We start from the raw sequence: 21680 nt of genomic DNA, 5'->3' as shown, positions 1-21680 counted from the left end.
TAAATGCATGTATGGAAATTTTTTGCAATTGGCGCATTGAACGCGCTCGTTCGTATTTCGTAACGAATTTGATTTGTGTAAACGAACGTTTGAGTGCAGCTATTAACTCCGAGTGTAGTTGAAATTGCTTATGCGTACGTGTGTGTGTTTACATCGTGCTTATTTTCAAGGACAGCCGACGTGAACTTTTATCCTTGCCCTCTACTGGCAATGACAATGAGCCAGTCAAGGCACACATTAAATACAAAGGGAACAGTTTAGCGAAAGCATTTTAAACATTTGCAAATCGGAAGAATTGGATCACATGAACCTCGAATAAAAGAGCTTGAAAAGATGCGGCGACTAACGGAAGGTTTTAAGACCGGAGCATACTCTTGTAAGACTCGAAAGTGGTAATCTAGTGGCTGATGTTCAGAGCATATTAAAGTTATAATGAGAACACTTCTCCAGCCTGCTGAAGCCGTAGGGTAAGCTTCCGTAATATCATACAAGTATTATATATAAGGTCTTATCGAGAGTAGTGTGTGAAAGACTGAAACCCACCGTTAACAACTGGTTGGATCTTATCTGTGTGGATTTATACCTGGAAAATCTATAATCTGCCAGATTTTCACCATGCGSCAAGTTTTGGAAAAAACCCATGAATAGAAGATCAACCCACACCACCTCTTCGTCGATTTTAAAGCTGATTTCGACAACACGAAAARGAGCTGCCTTTATGCCGCGATGTCTTAACTTAACACAGGCTCCGTCTGGATCGCGAAGGACCTCTCTGAGCCGTTCGATACTAAGCGAGGTTTCTGTCAAACTTTTATACTTATTGTAAGCATTGCAATTCCCATTTCTAATTCGTGACTCAATACGAGTAAAATAAGGTTTTAAAACCTCGTATATTTTATAATGAGATGTTCACCGTAAAAGAGCGAATAATCGAAATATGGTTTCAGAGTGAACACAACTCTAAAGATCTGGAGTTTCTTTATTAATTTTTAAAGTTTAGAAGAAATTTTTGAAATAAAGTCACTACAACTACGAATATATATAATTTTCTGGAATCACTAAACAGATAGAAGCAGTTTCTAAGGATACACAAGCAATCGATAAAACGCAACCGAGAGTAGTATATTTGCATACCTAGGTTGCTTATATTATACCTTCTCAAAACGTGTTGACATACGGCTGCTMYTTKTGTTGTTTACAGTAACTSGTAATATTCATMTCGGYCAAAAAAGTGGATTAAATCGAGAGCACATTCACGTGTTTATTTTCAACAACTTTGGACATGGATTATCGCAGTAACAGCGTATCGAAGAACTTCATTCAATTTTTAGCGATGAAGCTTCATCAAATACAAGTGTTTGTAGATGATATGATRAATTCAATCGAGGTCGCAGATCATTTCGTGAAGGTCGCCCAAAATCAGTTGTGGTTCCGGAAACTATGGATGCTGTGTGCAAACTAATATTGTCAGATTATCATGTGACCAATTCCATTCCATTCAATAATTGCATGGACATTTGAGTGTAAAAACTACTGGTGGCGCCCACACAATTAGTCGATCGTTCAAACAAAGGCACATGTCAACTGATCGGAAGAAGCGTTAAAAAAATAAGATTGCGGTGCTTCGAAACACGTCTATGAACTCGTGACAGATGATGAAATATGGATTTATGTGAATCCAACAAAAGTTTTACGTGCACGAAGCAAGTGGTTGTCTATGTCTAAACATATTTCAACCACAGCACGATAACATGAATGAATGAATGAATGAATGATGATGAGGAATGCACTGCGACCTTTGGTCCCTCTCCTTACTCACATTGACTCTTCTAGACCCAGCCCATTAWTAAAGTCCAGTAGACTRCTTGGCGCTAGCGAGRCACACGATAACAACGTCCAACATAAAATTCTGAGTGGTACACAATMATTTYTTTGCCAGTTGTGTTTCAAGAAATTAGGACAAAGAMGGATCAMTCTTCACCACGATAATKCTAGGTCTCCAACATCGACTGAAACAACCGCATTTTTAAACACTCAAAACATTGATTTGATAAGTTATCCACCGTTCTGATGTGGGATCGAATAACTTTTTTTTCGTACGTAAAAGATAAATTCATAGGTCAAYGTTTTTCAACACCTGAAGAGACGGTTGACGGCGTTCAGAAGCAGAAACCTCAATTAGAGTTGCAAAASTTCTTCGAAAATAAGTTCAAAAGCATGCAAAAGTATATAAATAGATATCTATGGAGAATAATTTGAAAAACAATTAAGCGATTTTCAATGCTATTTGTTTTTGTTCTCTAATTCCGAAATATAAAAAGCAACCTACATAAAACCCACAACCTCGGCAAAGCCACACCGTCAATATTAACTTTGGTCATTTTGAAACTGTGTAAAAATTTTTTAATAGAGCCTGGAACGAAACCTTGAACAATCAAATATTTTTTAAAGTCCGAAATGTCAAATCACATTTACAAGTCAGAACTTATTAAAAGCTTCAATTTTTAGAATAAAAGCGCTATTTTTGTTCCTGAATGCTTTAATTTTGACTTTGAGTCTCATTGACCTGCTGTTAATCGAAGCAAGAGAGCGAAAGTTAGGACAAGACAATCACTCACAATATTTGAAATTATGCCAAATCTACTAAGTGATTGCCGTTGAGACCATGAATGTACATAAAAATTTCCAAGTGGATACATACGTATATTCCACAGTGAGCCCTAGAGGAAATTAAGAAAACCATGGCAAATTGGTGAAAATTGTGTTTTTAAAGGATTAGTGTAAGTTATTACAGTTATTACATCGTAAGGAARCGGGGCAGGATTGCATTGGCCTTTGCTTCTTTCTTCAACTTAGCGACTCTGTATCAATTTTGTAAGCGTGTGCAGCGTTCATCAGCATTGTGATAAAATGTCTTGACTGCTTAAGCCAAATTGCAGTGAATGGACTTTCAGTAAAAATAAAAAACCAAAAATGGTTCTCAGTAAAAATATTCGATGTCCTCGATGGYCGAATCTGCAAATTTTACCATGAAGAGCAGGTGTGGAAACCAAATCCAACGTCTGGTGAAGTAAAATATTTTTCAACTTCATTGATTTTGTGGAAATTTTCACATTTCCTACTGGGCCTATAAATCACAAACATATTTCGATTGGTTTTCCTTCGTGTTTGAGTGAGGAAATTGTTGGCTTTCGTTTGCAATTAGGTGAMCAAACTTGTGCCAATTTTTATTTCCTTGAAATGTTTTTAATGTTTCTCAGCATGATTTTGGATAACAATAACATACTGCCACGTATATTTGGAAACTAACCAATAATTTGCTTGCCTACAAATTTAAGTGCACACCGCTTAATGAATATGTGGTGAGTGCAACGGTTGCATGTCGCCATARAGGCTCTATAGGTACATTAAGACTAATTTTAATAACATTTCGTAACTTATTTTCTTAATTTAAAGTAATTTTGTATTTTAAAGTGAGGACCTGGTTTCATATAGCTGGTATTTCAAATACCAAATCGAGACCAAATGGCGGATGGCTAGTCGTGATCTTCACAATATCCCCACAAGACAAACTGACGTTGGGATCGGGAAGAACCTTTCCGAGCCATTAGATACCAAACGATGTTTCAGACAAGACGGTTGCCTATCCTGCGACTTCTTCTAGAGCTGAATGGAGAAGATATTGGTTGTCAAAAAAGTCTTGCGGTATTTTCGCTAGTTGGCGCTGAGAGCGCGTAGTTCTCGTCGCATCGGGTCATGCTTTACCGTTTTTGGAAAGCTCATTTCACGCGCTAATTTATTGATTGCTTGATTGATTGTCGTTTCTTTTAAGTGGTTCGTGAGTTATAGCGTCGCAAACATGGAGCAAAATAAAGAGAAAATACGGCATATTTTACAGTACTACTACGATAAAGGCAAAAATGCATCTCAAGCCGCCACTAAAATTTGTGCAATTTATGGACCCGATACAGTTTCCATTTCCACCGCCCAACGATGGTTTCAACGTTTTCGTTCTGGTGTAGAGGTGGTCGAAGATGCGCCACGCTCCGGAAGGCCTGTCGTCGAAAATTGCGATAAAAGCGCTGAATTGGTCGACAGAGACCGGCATAGTAGCAGCCGTAGCATCGGTCAAGAGCTGGGCATGAGTCATCAAAAAAAATTTTATGAACAATTGARAATTCAATWAAAATACCGCAAGACTTTTTTGACAACCTAATATAGTATTCTACAAGAGTGCACAACCGCTGGCTTACGCCGATACATCGATATCATTTTCTWTAGCAACCGTGTCGTTAGTTCTACTTTCTCCAGGTTGGACAAAGAAGCGAAATATCTTCTGTCATCGCATCCGCAACTTGGCTACCGCGACACTGTTGGTAGTCATGACTTAGAAGTCRTAGATAATTTCGTCTATCTTGGAACCATCAATAACACCAACAAAAACGTCAGGCTCGCAAGATATAGTCTTGCAAATAGGTGCTGCTKCGGACTGAGTTGGCAGTTGAGAAGTAAAGTCCTCTCTCAACGAATAAAGATCAAATTTTACAAATATCCTCAAATATATCTACAAAGTCATCCTCGTCCTGCTATATGATGCAGGGGCATGGACGATGACTACACCTGCTGGGTCGACGTTCCGAGGTCTTTTGCGCATTGGCAACGGCCAGTGGATCGGACGATGAGCTGAACGAGGTATACGATGCCACTGACACAGTTCAGCCAATCAAGAGAGACCRGGTCATATCGTCCGAATAGACTCGCCTCCACTCAGTTAAAAAGACCAGGTGGAGTAGAGCCTCTTTTTTAGCATAGTTAGAATGATCCGATTTAGATGAAATATGCATTATTTTACTTAATGACTTGTTGCCATTTTGTAGATAATTTTATAATGCCACTCTCACGGAAACCCTGGTTCCTACTGACACAGTCAATTTCCACAAGCTTCTTTTGAGGCAAATTTTTCAAAAGCTATAGAGAAGACTAGGTAGTAGGCACTTGGTGCTGGTTTCGGACTATAAGGTTGGTGTATAAGAAACATCCAAACCAATGCCCGTGCAAACTGTGTAACAGACACAACTCATAACAGACCTTCAATCCTGATTGGGTCACTTCCGGCTTCGAGGAAACCCTTTAGAGTTAATTGAAGACATTAATCGTGAATTGCTATTCGCTTAGCAGACTATTGCGGAAACTTACTTTAACAACTGTTTCAAGGATTATGAAAAATTAGACACAAGTGGGGGGATTACTTTGAAGGGGACGACATAAATTTGAAGATAACTTAAGAATTTTAAAATAATGAACATAGTCTTACTATTTTTTGCTCATTGCAGTACATTCCAAAAATTATCCAATTGAAAATAAAATCCGATCATACATTAATCAAATAAATTTATTCGCTTGTTTTGTGTTATTTTGAGTGTAATTTCAATATCTTGCTTTTTCTGCTGAACTATGTAACTATGTCATTAGGTATAATATTTATATTAATATTGATTAAAAATACTTATGTTAAACATATGCTGCAATTAATATACTCAAATATGCCAATATTCCAATTTTAATTAATATTTATTTTAATTGAGACCTAATTTTAGAATTACGAGTAATTCGTTCGTGCTAGACTACATACCATACATACATATTCTATTTATTGGGGGTGTGAAATTCGCCGAAACATTATCATTTGGGGGTGGAAAATAAGCAATAACTTATACCATAACGCAATCTCCTTAACGCATGACTGTGATGATGTAGTTGTATAGATTAGTTTGTGTATTATTTGTTTTTGTTCTTGTTTTTASATCAAACAAAACTTATCAGATATAGCTAACAATTATATTTTTATATAACATACTCGCACATAACGGTTAATTCTGCTTTCATAAACAATAAATATGAGGTKGTGAGGCCTATAATTAAAACACTTAACTAATCTGGAAAATATATCTAAAAAAAAACATAATAATAAAATGAAATAATAAAAAAATTAAAACTCATGCGAATATGAATCAGCGATTATCTCTATTTCCCTATGCTTAACTACCGTGTCTAAAAATTTAAAACTCCTAGCCACATGCTTAAGTCCACGTTTTAGGTAAACTAAAGGGTCCCAGACGCTTATGCTCATCCACCGCGCGCACCGCAAAGTAGTAACGTTGACCCTCTTGGAACTGTGTCAGCGTGACGGCCATAGGCAGTAACATCGCTTTCACATCGCCCACGTGGCGCCATGAATCAACCGCCGGCGGGCCCGATGTCTCTTGATAGGCATAAATTTGATAGGTGACGCACTCGGCAAAACGCTCCATGGAATCCTCCATGGTCCACGAGATAACAATGCCGTTCTCCAGATTGCTGATGCGTATGGTGGGGCGTGGCGGTGCCAGTTTCCAGCCCGGATTGTAGGGTTGCGGCGGTGTGTTTGGCAGTGGCGCAGGGTGATTGTATTTGCGTACCGGTGCCGCYGCTGGCATATTCGCTGGAGTTATGTGTACACGCGTAATGCTGGTGCCGGGCGGCGTGGTTATATTCGACATCAGCGCACTGTTATTCGCTTTTGTCGCCGGTGGCTGACGTACATTCACCGCTGTCGAACGCACTGTTGTCTGTGGATTATGCGGCATGCGCGTTAGCGGTGGCACTGCGCGCGCATTATTATTCAAGATCTGTGTGTTGGTGTTGACGCCACGCTGCATAGGGGTCGTTGTCGCCGCAGCGCTGGCAACCTCATCCTCATCGGTTAGATCAATGACAGCTTTCTCCTTCGGTTTGGCCGCAGCTATTGTCACACTGCCCACTGCGGGTGAGGCTTGGTTCAATTGGTTCATGTAGTGGTCTACGGATGCGTTAGGCGAGGCAGCCGTCGCTTCCACTGGACGTCGGAACTGTGTCTGCTGCGTGGGTAAGGGACCAACAGCATTAGTCTTTGGAGCCAATTTGCGCCTGTAGAATTATAAAAAAAAAATAGTTTTTAGTATTTTTTCTCAGAATAGGTAATAGTTGGAAAATGTGAGGYGAAAACTCACTAAAACTATACTTACATGTTATTTTGCGCCTGCTGGCGCGCGGCGTATTGTTGTTGTTGTTGCAAATGTTGTGCACGCACTTGCTCATTGGTAGGGAAGCGCACCAGCCGTTGCTGACCCGACGCCACACCCTTGTTCAATACACGAGGCATGCCGACAGCTTGTTGTGACGACGACGYCGCCGCCGCCGCAGGAGCTGTAGTTTGGGAACCTTGTGTTAAGGCCGTTTGCAAAACTCCAGGATTTATGCGATATGAGGGTGGGCGTGGTGTTGGCGACATACCGTTATCCACAGGGCGCTGTGGTGTTACCTTTTGTACGCAACCACGCCGTGCATTCATAGAGGCTGCCACCGCAGCTGAGGCCAGCGCCGAATTAACCGAGCGCGTTTCAGGCGTACTACTCGGCTGACGCGGCGGCGAAGACGGTGGTGGCATTTGACCACGTTGTGGTGATGTGGATACGTGGGTATGAGTACTGGGTGGAACTACGTCTGAGCCGCGCTTGTTCGGTACGTACACTTGTAGACCGACCGCACGTGTAATTTTGACGGGCATTATGAATTGTGAATTCTTTGTTTCGATATCTTTTAGGACACGATTGTGCACCATTTCCAAATCACGAAACTGTTTTGAGATTTCGGCGATTTTTGCTCGGTGCGCTGTGATTTGTTTCTCTTGTTTGTCGATAGTTTCGCGCATTTCGGAGAACTCACTTTTGTGCACGATGGCTTCGACAACTTTCTGCAGCACCAACTCTTCCAAATCGGTTTTGGTGAGTTTGTCGAAGTTCTTGCGAAACCGTTTGAAGAAATCCAAACTTAATCTGGATGCATCGCTGTTTAAGAGCTTGGGTGCCGGGTAGAGTGGAATTGGAATGTCTGAAGCTATAGCGCGAAGTTGAGGCAATACTTTGCCGAAATCGATTTTTTCATCCGCCAAACCCGTTTTTGCCACTTTGCTTTCTGTTTCAAGCTTTTCATCTGTGACCATATTCATTGTTTCTGTTTTCATAGCTTCCTCGATCGTAACAGACTCATCTATTTTAGTCTTTTTATTTGCCACTTCCTCCGTCCCATCGGATGTTGATTCGTCTGCGCTCTTCTGTTCTAACTCGTCGTGCGTTCGCTTTGTTGCAATAGTTGTTGGCACGCCCAACGACTTTTCACTATTCTCACCGTCATTACTATCCTCCGTAATCTTGATTACCTCAAACGGATCAAGTTTAGGTGCAGAATCGGTGGATTTATTGCTGCTACGCGACTCTTCATCGGCTTTTAAGCTCTCATCAGTCTCAAGACTCAAGCGTGAGCGTTTGTTCAGTGGCTCGGTTGCCTTCTCTTCGCCAGCGGCAGGACTATCATCCTCCACTAATTCTATGGCGCCGCTGCTCTCGGCATCGTCGGCGTCTTCTTCATTCTCCGGCTCATCCGCGGCATCGCCATCATCGTCCCCAGTGCTACCAGCTGTACCGGCTTTTTCAATGGTTTGTGTTTCTTGTAACAAATTGCTGCTACTACTACAATTGCTGTTTGTGTCATCGACAGCTTCCGAAGATTTGGATTTTGTTTCATCGTCCCTTTGTGGCGTGGGCGCTGATTTTTCACTTTCAAACTTGTCACAGGCATTGTCGGAGTTGTCTGACTGTAGCGCTGTTTTATCAGCCACGCTTTCGCCTTTTTCCGTTTTTTGTTCAATTGCATTCTCACCACTGTCTTTAGTTAATTTAGATTTTGTTTCATCGGTTGCGCTCTCACTTTTACCAGTTTGAGAAGCGATTGGYTTTTCCGTGGTGTCCGTGCTTTTTCYCCCYGTCAACGACGTTTCATCATCATCATCAAGCAATAGCACAACATCATCATCGTCGTCGACCTCCATTGATTGGACAGCTGGACCGTCGGCTTTTTTGTTTGTATCAACAATGCTTTCCTTCGTTTCCTTGGCTTCCGACTTGCCCACAAAGAAAATAACATCGTCATCGGAATCTTCCGCTTCTCCCGATTTGTTTTTAGGGTTAATGCTTTGCAAATCCGTAGCTATTGGGTCCGCCTCAGCATTAGTGCCATCGACATTTGTGGACTCTTTATCTTCAATGTCTGTGATTTCCGCTGTGGCTTTCTGCAATTCTTTAGCTTCCGTTTCGGCGTCTTCTATAACTTTCTGGTTTGATTTATCAGCTGAGTCTTTTGCTGTAATGCCGGCGTTTTTTTCTATAATCTCATCAATAACTTGTTTACAGTCTTTCTTTGCGCTGTCGCTCTCAGTTTGCTCCTTTTCTAACGTATCTTCTGCATTAATTTTTTGTTTTTCATTTTCTACTTCTTCGATTTTATCATTTTCTTCATTTGAKCCACCTTTATCACTAATTGCCTGTTTCTCCACTTTTTTATTTTCCTCTCCATCGATATCCTCAATGTTCTTATCATTTAAGTTTGATGTTTTGGCATTCTCCTTATCATCATTAACTTCGGGCTTTTCATCACTCTTACCCGGCGTACTTACTTCTTCAGCATTTCCAACCTTCACCACATCTTCCTTATCCACTGATACTTGCTTTGACGTTTCTGCAGCTACTTCTGCTTCCGCTTTCTCAGCTGTGTGCGCATTTTCGCTCACTGCCTCATCCTTGCCCGAGGACGACGTCTCAATACAATCTTCGAGATCATTAATTTTCGATATCAACTTATCCAGGTCATCGCCTGTATTGTCCAGACAAGCTGTTACTGTTGTTGTACTATCCTCGACCTTGTCAGCCTTTTTTTCATCAATTACTACGGCCGCTTTCGGCACCACCTCGGCCAGCAWTTTATCAACTACATTTGCACCACTATCATCATCATCGTCCTCACGCAGCAACGCCTCTTCCAATTCAGGATTGACAGAATCATTTAAATCAATTAGTTCGTCGAGATCCAGACCATCGCCGGCATCGGCGAAACCGTTTGAAACGTCACCGATTAAACCATTTTGTGGCAGATCTAAAAAGATTGGGATGTTAAAAAGATGCATAACTGTAAATATTTATTTGATGGAGCTTGGAGTTGAGCACGTATGAGAACTATGATATTGATACCCTGAAGTTTTTAACAAACAGAAGGAAACATCTGAGACCTCAGAAGAATATGTCCGACTGTCGCTTATACTCGAAATAGTATCGAAGTTTTTGAGATATTGATACTTTTCTTTCTAAGAAGCTGCTCATTTCTCGGCACGCCGGATATCGGACCACTATAGATCATAGCTTTCATACAACCTGAATAATCAAACTCAAGTTATTGTATGGAAAACTTTATAAGCTATCTTCATGAAATTTTGCACAGACTAGTTTTAAATGTAACATACAATCTCCGAACAATTATTCAGATCGGACCACTAGAGTATATAGCTGTCATACAAACTATAAAAAACGCACCCCTGAAGCTTATAACTTCGATTCAACCGAACTTAACGTTTTTCTTTTGGTTTCTATTGTTTTTATAGCGGCAGAGGTCTGAAGTAAATTCATGGTGCTGAGTTGACTTAATAAAAATCCGGGTACGTTCCGGTTACTTAGACCCGACTCTCGTGGGAGCGGTTTCTTGTTTCTCTAGCTCTTTGGCAATTCTTCTAAAGATTTACTCAAAGCTCCATCAATTAAAACGCAATTACAACGCTCTATTTACCGTTCGTATTCAACAAATCACTTTTCAGTTTTGTTGTCTCCAATTCTGACATGACATCCAAGTCATCGGRCTTGCCATTACTACTCGCTGTTGCCAGCTTGTTAAAATCGGTTGGTGCGCTCTGCTTAACTTCCATCATTTTGTGGCTTGTGGGTATAAGTATTCACTCTGAGTTATGCATTAAAGTTGACTGAAAGCATAAAAAATAAAATTACATTAAATAATTTGTGGGCGAGAAGGCATAAGAATATAGGTTTAAAGAAGGTTCGAGTAATTACAACAAAGTGTTTAATTTTTARGTATAATTTCTGGTAATTAACACAAGTAAACTCACTGAGCGATAAATAAATGTCAAAGCAGAGTTAAAACAATATACAAAAAAGTGTTTTTTTCGAATTAAGCCTAGGTTGAAATTACSGCTTAGTAATTTCAGTAATTCGACAGTGAAAACCACATGCCTTAATTAAGGAATACAACGAGAAAAGAACGAGAAAGAACATGTGCAATAAAGTTTGCAAAAACAAAACCACGGTAAATTATAAAATTCAGATAGAAGACAACAACGCGGCATAGACCAAAAGTATAGAATCAGCGGTGATTATATGATACACGCGAAAAGTCGACAAACACTGCAGAAAAAAAAGAGCGCAAAAGAGTAAACGCCAAAAAAGAGCGTCATCGAGGGAGAGAGTAGTAGAGAGCATGTAAACAAAATGAGCGGGCAACAATGATACAAACAACAAACTATTTAAAGAAACTAAAAAAACTTAAAAACACAATAATTATAAATATACATACAAACAAAAATATAGATTTCGAAAATTTTATTTTTGACGACTTACAATTTAGATTACAACTTTCGCTTCAAGTCCGTAAAACTGTTGTCTGCTATTGCTGTGATTCACGTACACTCTCATGCACATAGGCATACAAGAACATACAACAACAAACGCCCAGGCGCAACTTGCAACTGCTAGACACGAGTGAAACGAAAACACAACCGAACAATTTCACGTGATACAAAGAACTGAAAATGTAGCGAGCATAAAATTTTGAACGAACTGTCGTCTTTGCTTGAACACGATAGATAGATAGCTCGTACGATTTCTTGTATGCCGATTAGCACCAGGTAGTTTTTRCTTTTTCGCTTCTCGGATCAATGTAAAATAGGTCGAGAAGTGGACTAATACAACAATAAAACGAGCGGGTGTTATCAAACACACGCTGTACTAGGGATCTAGGAAGCACTACGAGTTTAACCATTTGTTTATAGGTTATGTAGCAGCAATATTTATTTATTTATGTATATGTGAATATTTAATATAGCGGCATATATTTATGAGTTATGCACAAAGTTATACAGAAGCGTAACATGTGGAACGTATGTGGATCCCAACTGCGTTTGGAAATGAAATGGTGGACCCAGGTTTACGCAGATAACTCGCAGACGAAACACTACTAATATTGGAAGCAATAATACTGCATAGTTGCATATAAACATACACATAGGTAAACAGAGTTAGATGCATACATACATACATATGTATATACATTCGTGCTGGAAAATTAAGCAAAAATTTACTTCATGACGGAGAAATTCGCGATATTACACAATAAATATAGTTCGGCTGATGATAGCTACAGAAGCGCGAAAGCTGTTTCACACCAAAGCACCGCTAAAATAAAGCTTATTTGACAAGCACAAAGCTTTCTACTTAATTCAGCCGAAAGAAATTAGGATTTAATGAACGTCACATTTAAATAAAAAAAAAACTCAAATATTTTAAAATATTGAAAACGAAAAAATAAAGCATAAATGAAAGCAAAAGCAGCGTAAAAAAGTATTACCTAAAAAATACAAAAAAAAAAGTAGAAAAAAGTTCAATTTGTTTACCAATCAAACAAATTTTTCAGAATAAATAATAATAAAAATAAATATTAAAAAACTGGATTTAGTTACATAAAAACCCGGTTGATTTAGTTAAAGCTCTCAGCACAAGCACRTAAAAGTGCATGTTCCCCGACACTCAGCGCCAAATCAACAGTTATTGACTTCAACAGTGGCGCCTCAGCAACAGCAACACAAAATTTGCACGAGCTGAAGAGTTATGTTGCACAAATGCATTTGCCGCAACTACAACAAACACACACAAACACGCAAGTACACACACACATACGATCTACACCAAGCCTTCGCAGCATGTGGACGATAACTTTACCCGACAGTTCAAACTTTCTAACCGATTTTTGGGCACTTCCAGCAAGTATAAGATGCCACAGATTTATTAACTGGGTCCATAAGTCGCAGAGGTAAATACTGACAGATTTTTGAAGATAATGAAGCAGATGAGCAAGCCAGCTTTCAATAAGCATATGCGCCTTTCAAATGCTCGGACTTGAGAAATCAAGAAAAACCGCTTGGAAATTATGGAATAGTTCARGAATTTATGGTCAGTATAGTAACTTTACAGTTGTAGGTACATACATACATACACACAGAAACATTCAAAAAGCCACGAACGAAAACGAACTTAGCGCAACTGGAGTTGTGTGAGCGAGACAGTGATTTACGGCGACATTTTAAATGGGGAGTCAAAAGTCAAGTTAAAAACAAAAAACTATGTCAAATGTAACACAAATAGTTTAACTTAGACAATATGTTATAATTTTTCTAAAATAAAAATGTTTTATTACTTTGCTTTTTAGTTACTTCCAGACTATTTTCGCTTAGGAAACTGCTACCAAATAAATAGAATGCTGTCATTTTCATAAAATATGTTGTTTTATATATTTCATGTTAATTTATGGAAAACCATGAGCGTAKAAAATTTTTGCACAGACCGAAAAGCGACAAAGTTGTCAAGCAAGCAAAGCCAACGCACATGCACCCGGAGAGCCAGYCGAAATATGTAAGACAACCAGAGCCGAAGCAGCTCGTTCGTATGAAAAACGAACACATACTTATATAAATAGATGGTTCGTCGACATGTGGATCCAAGGTAGAGGGGGTGAAAGTATAAACATTGTATGCACACGAATCGGTTGGAAGTAGCTGTGTATACGGTCGGCGATTTTGTAAAATCGATTCAAGATTTGTAATGAAAAATTCTATTTAATAWAAAAAGTGCCCAAAAATTCTATTTAATGATAAATTAAATTTAATTAAAATTTTWTTTAATGTAAAATTTTTCGAAAGACTCAAACTGAAAATAATCGCCACATTAATTTTGGTATAAATATTAWATATAAATTAACCAATATTGGTATTGACTAGCTTATACATATATTATATGTATACATCCATAAATACATACTTTTCCATAAATACCTTTGAAGAAACGTTCAAAAATTCCGCTAAATGTAAGCTCAAACCAAGATGCCAGTTCTTTTTCATCAAAGAAATTTTTACAGTTATGTATCTCAAACGTACACCAGCATTGCAGCTTAGAGAGCGCTGCTAGCGCAATACTAACAAAACCGAAGAGCACAAGTAAGCTAACAAAGGATCTCTGCATTAACGCCAAAGCCGTTTGTTCGTGTGTATTTCAATACAATGTATTTCAATCGTTGCGTACGAAATAACAGCACCATAGGGTAGTGTAGATACTCATTCCAAACTTCCACCTATAAACAGTGGTGCGTAAAAATATAGCAACGCATTGTACTACTATAATATTGTATGAACAGAGTACCATATACTATATGAAGATTATTAAAACAACAACCAACGCACAATTCGATTGCACCGAAGCTTTAATACCCTTRATGGGTACRAAAAATTCCTTACAAAAATTTAATTACGATTGTTCAGGTATATGCTATGTTGATCCGATCTGCACAAGTTCTTCAAAAATTGTAATACTACCGAACAAGGGTTGTAGCCTTGCCAAMTTTCGCGCAGATATCTCGGTTTCGCAGTGAGAGAGTTCTCCAAGCAAGTACCAATCGTTCCGTTTGTATGAGAGAAAAGAACGTGTGCAAAATTTCAGTTAGATATTTCGCATACCCATTTTATCGCATTTTGTTATATTTTCCCATYTTCTGTTTGCAAATTGATGAAATTTTATATTGAGTTCTCTCCTGAKCGATCCTAAAGGGTTTGGTGTTATCTCTTTCTCGGATTCATTTAGGAAAACTTCTACCTTTGCCAACTCGTCTGCCTTTTCGTTTCCGATAATGTTCTTGTGGCCGGAAACCCAGATCAAGTCTAGGTGGAGATTTTCTTCTAGTGAGCTCAATGCTTCTTGCAGTTAAGGACTAYGCTGGGATTAGTCATGGGCGACGACAGGGCCAGGAGAGCCGCCAGGTTATCCGTGTTTACTGCTGCTCTATTCATCCTATCGTAGTTATTCAAGGCCTTTATGCCCAGTACTTCCGCTTGAAAGMTGCTAGSCGAGTTCGGTAGACGGATAGGGGGAGAAATCCGATTCCGATGATCTCGACATATACTCCTGTGCCTACTCCGCAGTCTATTTTGGAACCGTCGGTATAGACTGAGATGCTATATTTCTCCACTATTATGCCATTCTCGTCTAGAGGGTATACTCACCTGAAAGTATCTATTGAAATCCAGCACTGGGAGAATGTAGTCTGATTCCGGCTACCAATTCAAATAAATATTGAGTAACTAAGTTCTTGATCGTGTAAGATCGATTTAGAAAAGAAACCGTGCCAAATTTCGTGAAGCTATCTTGTGAAATGAAAAAATGTTCCACTCAAGAATTTAATTCTAAGCGATCAGTTTGTACATAAATTGCATAGTCACTCAGGTTCTTCTAAATGTTMTAAAATTCGCGGAAAACTTAACTTACTCTTTAGAGTATAAAAATAATTCTATAGAAATCTGAAGGAAACTATATATTCCCTCCGTATTAACCCACAAAAACGTGAACAAGCTAGGGATTAGAGCTTATAAATGTTCGTATTKTATGAAGATTATTTTTCTTTATAATTCCCTTCATTATATTCCTAAATCACATTTATACTTTTTTTCAACTCTGTATACTATTCGACTTCGATTTTTGGCATAGGATTTTAAATGTCTACTTTTTCCACGATATTTCTCTTTCTCTCTCTCTCTTTTATAACCGATGTTCTCAGCCAGCTTAGCATTGGCTGAGTTCCAAGTTGCATGTTGCTTTGCATTAGTACGAAGTATAGAATTCCTTAAAATCAAACTGCTTACGATATGCAAAGTATCGAGTACCGATAAATTTTTATGCGTATTAGATGCGCATACATTGAGCATCTCTATTTTTTGTGATGCTCAAATTTTTTTTCCATTTAACAATCCAAGCAATGCCGCTTTTTGCTTTTTTCTCTTGTTTTTCAAATGATTTTTAATGATTATCGAGGAGTTGCTGCGGCCACTTTCACATAAATCTAAAAAATTGTTATTAAATAAATTTATATTCACATTTGCCGCCATAGCTGTGGATGTTTTGCAAACATTTGTCACAAAATGTCAACGTTGATGCAAAGCAAATTGAAACAAAGCAGTAGGGTTGCATTGTTGATATTGTATAAATTCGGTATCGGTATCGCAACAATGCAAAACAATATGCAACTTGGAACTCAGCCGTTCTCTTAACATTTAATGACCTTGATAAGAATATAAGAAATATTGATCAACATTCTCAAGCATATCTATATTCATTATAAGTCCTTCATTTCCAATATAAAATTACAGCGAATCAATTAAGTATACATATACATACATAAATGTATTTCTATAATCAATATAGCAACAACGTTGCCAATTAATAATGCACGACTGTAGTCGCACATGTGTATATACATATTATAATATTAATACAGATGGGAACAACAAAATAGGTGTGGCTAGGGTATAATTTTGCAAGTATGTTCTAATATTTGAGAGATTTTTTATAAGGAAATTCGCTCCTTGATAGTTCATGAGGATGATCCTAATCTTCAGTTTGGAACCTATACGCAATGCRAAAAAATTTAATTTATATTCCGCTGCATGAGGGCGGAGTGTAAAGATAAWAAATATTACATTGAATAAAATGCGAAAAATATCTCGGAAATGGTGAGGACGGACGAACAACATTACTGAGAGCGTAGCACTTACACACAAACTAACTCACCAATATGCGCCAATATGTAGATACACAAAAATGTGGTATCTMTGGCACGTTAAGCAATACTTTATACGCGTTTTGGGTATCTGGTAGGCAGCTGAGGCCAACCCAAATCATAAAATTGCGTATATCACGTGTGTATAGCGAAAACTGTCTCTGTGTTATAATTGTATGTATGTACATACATATGTATGCATGAGCTTATGTTGGGTTCCACATTGAAGCACGATAGTTGTGATTATAAATTGTCGAACCAAACTGCAAAATTTCTTAAATCTAAAATTTTAGAGAAAATAATCGAAAAAGAAACTTCCATACGGGTGACACTTTAAAAATCACCAGCTTCGTTGCGTATGAATTCTGCCGCAAAACCTGTTGGCCGGAGCGCAAGCCAAGCAAAAACAACAACCGACAAGCGTTTTAAGGGGAATAGCGCGAAGAAACGACCAAGCAAACCCAAGGTGCGAGTTAATGAATGAAGGGACTTACATATAGCGAAGTTGTACTTTTTATTGTTGTTGTTATTGTTTTCTACTTCAAAAAATAATGTTTGTATCTCAAAAAGCAATTAAAACAAGAGAGATATTGAAGGCATTGGAGATATAGCTTTACGACCGATAACTGACGGCTTGATTGACCAGCGCCAGTAGGCACGGCAGCTGTGCGTTACCGTCTGTGCATATGCGTGTGTGTGTATGTGTATATATAAGAGCGCACGAGAGCGTCTAAAGAGAGCGGCATTTAATTGACTGCTCATGCAAATAAAGAGCACAAAACAAAGCACTAGTTGAGGCACATACAAAGATGCGTTAATACATATTTTTTATGAACTAAAATGGGGAAAATTATTACACACTTTTAGGTAATTTACTGTTTAAATGGTTATAAAATGGTTAGTTTTTGTTAATATTATTTTTTTTTTTTACAATATGAGTTTGGCACATAAAAAAACATTTAAAAAAAATCAAAAGATGTTGCCACCTCGATAATTATATTTTTTTTTTGTTTTTGCACGAGTTTGAGTACAATATATTTCTCTATATGCATATATGTATGTATGTATATGCACAATACCAACCCGGTTGTGTATGTATACCGTGACGGCCTGCACACACACTAGAAAGTAACTAAAGTTTACTCACCGATATCCAACCCAAACCCAATTCAAGCCCTTTCCGCTCGACAAAATTTCCGAACTGCTCTATTTTTTGAAAATTTTGAAATCTTCTTCACCAGGCCGCAAATTTTGCACAATTGTATAATTATTAAGCAATCTATTCGTATGTACAGTTGTGTTAGTTACAAACGAACATACGAAAAACCTGAAGGCATATCAGAGAGTAAGAGAGCACTGAACTCAAAAGCGGAGAGTAATTAAGAGAATTCGAGATGTAGGTGACATCACTATTCTATTTTATATTCAAGATTTTTATAAAAATTYTTGGAGTGATAGAAAATTATCCAGGATAATGATGGAAAATTATTTCAAGTGGAACAAAGGGAATGCCAGAGCAAGATGCTAAAGATAAGTAGACAGCAGCAAGCAGATAAGCGCGCAAAYAGCTGCCTGGCTATAATGGGGTTATGCACGAAGATGGCGAAAAGTGTGCAAATCACTAAAACCGTCAAGTATTGAAATATCTTTGTTCATACTTTCAGTAAGGCAACCTTTTCCAAAATTTTCTAGATTAAATGCCAGAAATTCAGGTACGCAACCGAAAACAAAGCACCTCGGGGACACGTAAGAAACGCTGACTGATTGAAGCGTAGCGTACATTCTTATTGAAAGGCAAGTAAGCGAAAGTGTGCGGCGAGTAATTTGTGGGTTAATTAAATGTAATTACAACGCATACGAACCAGAATTTCKGGTGAAAACTATATATAAAAATCATATTTTTCATCAAAACAGAGAGCATACTCAATTTTATAAAAAAAATATATATATACATTTTTGTAAGGACATTTGCATACGTCGTAAGTCGTAACTTTTCGGTAGTAATTCAGKTAGTCGGTTCAAATGCGATATTTCGTCGAACTAAATTACCGATTTATATACCAAAAACGGAAAACAGGCAAAGTCCAAAGTAATAATCACGGGAATGGTAGATTGCAGCGTATATACACAAACAACCATAGACAGAATCCRAAAAGCATTGGTATACTCGTATAAAAGCAGAAAGAAGAGCACCGGCTCTTGCCTGCACAAAACAACGCTGAATAATCGGTGACAACAAATGYGTATGACTGCGATGGAATGATATGAGAAAAATATATATATGTAATGTACAGAAGTGTCTATATGCGTGCCTAGACATTTTTCAGAGGGAATTATATCCAACGGATTATAAAAAGAAATAATCCGATATGCATACCGGATATATGAAATATATTRCATGTAAAAGTTAGTTGCATTCGAACTATTAATAAAAATCACAGTAGTTTAACCAACAAATAACAATATGACAGAGTCGCTTTTTGGTTAACGACTCGTCGTTTCCCCGTTTAGCGAAAATGTATGGAAAAAACCGAACGCGAATAAAGCAAGCATATAAGAGCAGCCGAATGTTGGGTTGACGACAAAATAAAAATAATATTAAAATCACTATGAATATGCATATATTTATTTAATGTGTAGATAATATTTAATGTTTGAGTTCATCTTCTACTTTCGGAATGAGCGTTGTTAGAATTTTTGGATATCAGAGGCAATTGATGTCAGTATAGACATAAACACGTCTTGAAAATATGTATGTGAATACATACTCGAAAAGCATATCAAAATATGTATCTATCATGCAATTTATGTAAATATCATTAAAGGTAAAAGATATGTGCCTATAACACCGACCCGCTYCTCAAATTTTGTTATAAGTATAAAGTACTATGTACATATCTATGCATACTGGCTGCTATTTTATTATCTAAGTATAATATACGAAATACATCAATATGGTAATAGGGTCGGAAATTAAGATATTCGGGCTTGGACTAAAGCCCCTGACATTTTACATCAAAGTTTTACATGTACGAAGTAAATTTATAATGTGCAAATGTATGTCTGTCCCAATACGTCGCTTGGCTTCTCTTGATAATACATAATACAAAGTTACGCCACATGTAAGCAAAATGTACGATGTCGCGACACGAGCGCCGATGGCAGCCATATTGGTTTCGGTCGAAAATTATTAAGCGTAAATTTAGTTTGTTTAATTTAACGCACATACTTATACTTTAATATTATTTCTGCACATATCTATGCTTATTTATTATTATTGTTTTTTTTTAATCAGAAATTTCTTTCAAAGTCAAATTGGTATTTTCCAAAAYTGACCCATTCGACCCGATCTTAATGCAATCTTAACCTTAATACTTATAACCGTGATTCTTACGGTATTATCGAAATCGGTTCAGATTTAAGCACGGCATTATCTTTCGCCAACGGTTTCATTTCTCTTTGCTATATTTTTGTATGTATCACGGAGTGCTCTTCGATATGCATAGTGCTTGCGATTTGCATAGATGTATGTGTGCTTGTGCATATATAGAGCTCGTTCACATTTTCTCGCTCTGCTTCTATTTTTCTGCCTCTATAATATCGATTGTAGAAATTTTTGAGGTTATGTTTTCCGTAATCGTACTAAATCACGTCGTTATGATTTTATCCTGATTACATTCTATGTGTCTATTTTCAAATGTGTTGATAGTTGCATATGGTCATTATTTCGGATCTTATTTATTTTTATTGATCGCTACATCTCACGCATACATACATACGTATATATGTGTGSATTATTTGCTTTAGATTTCTGGAASCAATTAGGGTTCTCCWATAGGTATAAATTTACATWTATCCTTGGAATCGGTTAGCTCAAGCTACTTAATAAATAATGAAATCGATTTTCAGCTTATATTTTCCTAGGGCGATTCTTTCCACAAGCCATGTACCTCATTTCTATTAGGGTTGCCAAGCAATCTGGCATTCAATTTTGAATGTAAGCAATTTTACTGTTTTGTTAATAACAAACTTTGTTCAATAAGATTTTAATCTAAACTTCACATTTTAAGAAGTAATACGTCTACGAAAATAAAAAGCTTGCTTGCTTGCAAAGAACAGCACATTCGTCCAGCTATTAAGAGATCAGAGACCGGACATGCCATGCCATGATAGGGTCAGATAATAAGCAATATTTTTAAATAACAATACTAATAACATTATTTTAAAATTTGTAAATAATACTCAGTAAGAAGTGTTCATTCATATTGTAAATAAATATACAATATTAATTTTTGGCAACTCTATTGTGTATGTAAGGAATATAATTTGCAATTAAATATTAGTGAAATTAAAGGCGGGAAGCTATAATTAGTTAGTAAATCGGAAATACTATAGCAAACAACATAATAACGCAAGACAATAGATAGTAGCAAGGTAAATTAGAAACAAACTCACTCTGAAGGAAAAATTATATATCCAATGTACCAAAAGTTCATAACAATCTCACTTTAGTTATGTTTTTGCAATAGAAATTCACAAGAATTAGATATAATTTATTTACTACGTTATTTCACTATTAGTAGATTTTTTGCAATAATTGTTTATTTTTCAAACGAATTTAATTTTTCCTCAACTGACATTCGACCGTCCGCAATCACACACCTTTAGATTAGCATTCACAAACAACAATAATTCTKGGTTTGTTTAATAGCACAGGCAAGCAAGTGACAGCTGTCAGACGAATGTACCGAACGACCAGCAGGGTTGTAAATTCATATTAAAGTCAAAACGTTATTATAAAACCTATGTATTAATATTAATAACAATTTTAAGCGTATATTTTAGCGCATCAAAGCAGTAAGACTATTTAGACTCACAAAATAAAACTCTAG

At 37.4% G+C, this 21680-nt stretch overlaps 1 protein-coding gene across 2 annotated transcripts; it reads right to left on the bottom strand.

Annotated features, from left to right (window-relative positions):
* Window positions 1–5374: 5374 nt before the first annotated feature.
* Window positions 5375–21457, bottom strand: LOC108968614 (activating transcription factor 7-interacting protein 1). 2 transcript variants are annotated; one of them, XM_018932737.1, is made up of 4 exons: window positions 21244–21457; window positions 10690–10879; window positions 7044–10005; window positions 5375–6945 (listed from the first exon to the last, which is right to left on the bottom strand). In XM_018932737.1, exons 2-4 carry the CDS (start codon window positions 10826–10828, stop codon window positions 6081–6083), a joined length of 3966 nt encoding a protein of 1321 aa, XP_018788282.1. In that variant the 5' UTR covers window positions 10829–10879; window positions 21244–21457; the 3' UTR covers window positions 5375–6080. The 2 variants fall into 2 exon arrangements, with proteins under 2 accessions (XP_018788282.1, XP_018788283.1); XM_018932738.1 differs by lacking the exon at window positions 21244–21457 and adding an exon at window positions 11532–11896.
* Window positions 21458–21680: the final 223 nt, after the last annotated feature.

The sequence above is a fragment of the Bactrocera latifrons genome, unplaced genomic scaffold, assembly GCF_001853355.1.
Source record: "Bactrocera latifrons isolate USDA-ARS-PBARC rearing strain unplaced genomic scaffold, ASM185335v1 scaffold_221, whole genome shotgun sequence".
NCBI lineage: Eukaryota > Metazoa > Arthropoda > Insecta > Diptera > Tephritidae > Bactrocera > Bactrocera latifrons.
The sequence above is the reverse complement of the archived record's forward strand: the minus strand, read 5'-3'. Positions and strand labels throughout refer to the sequence as shown.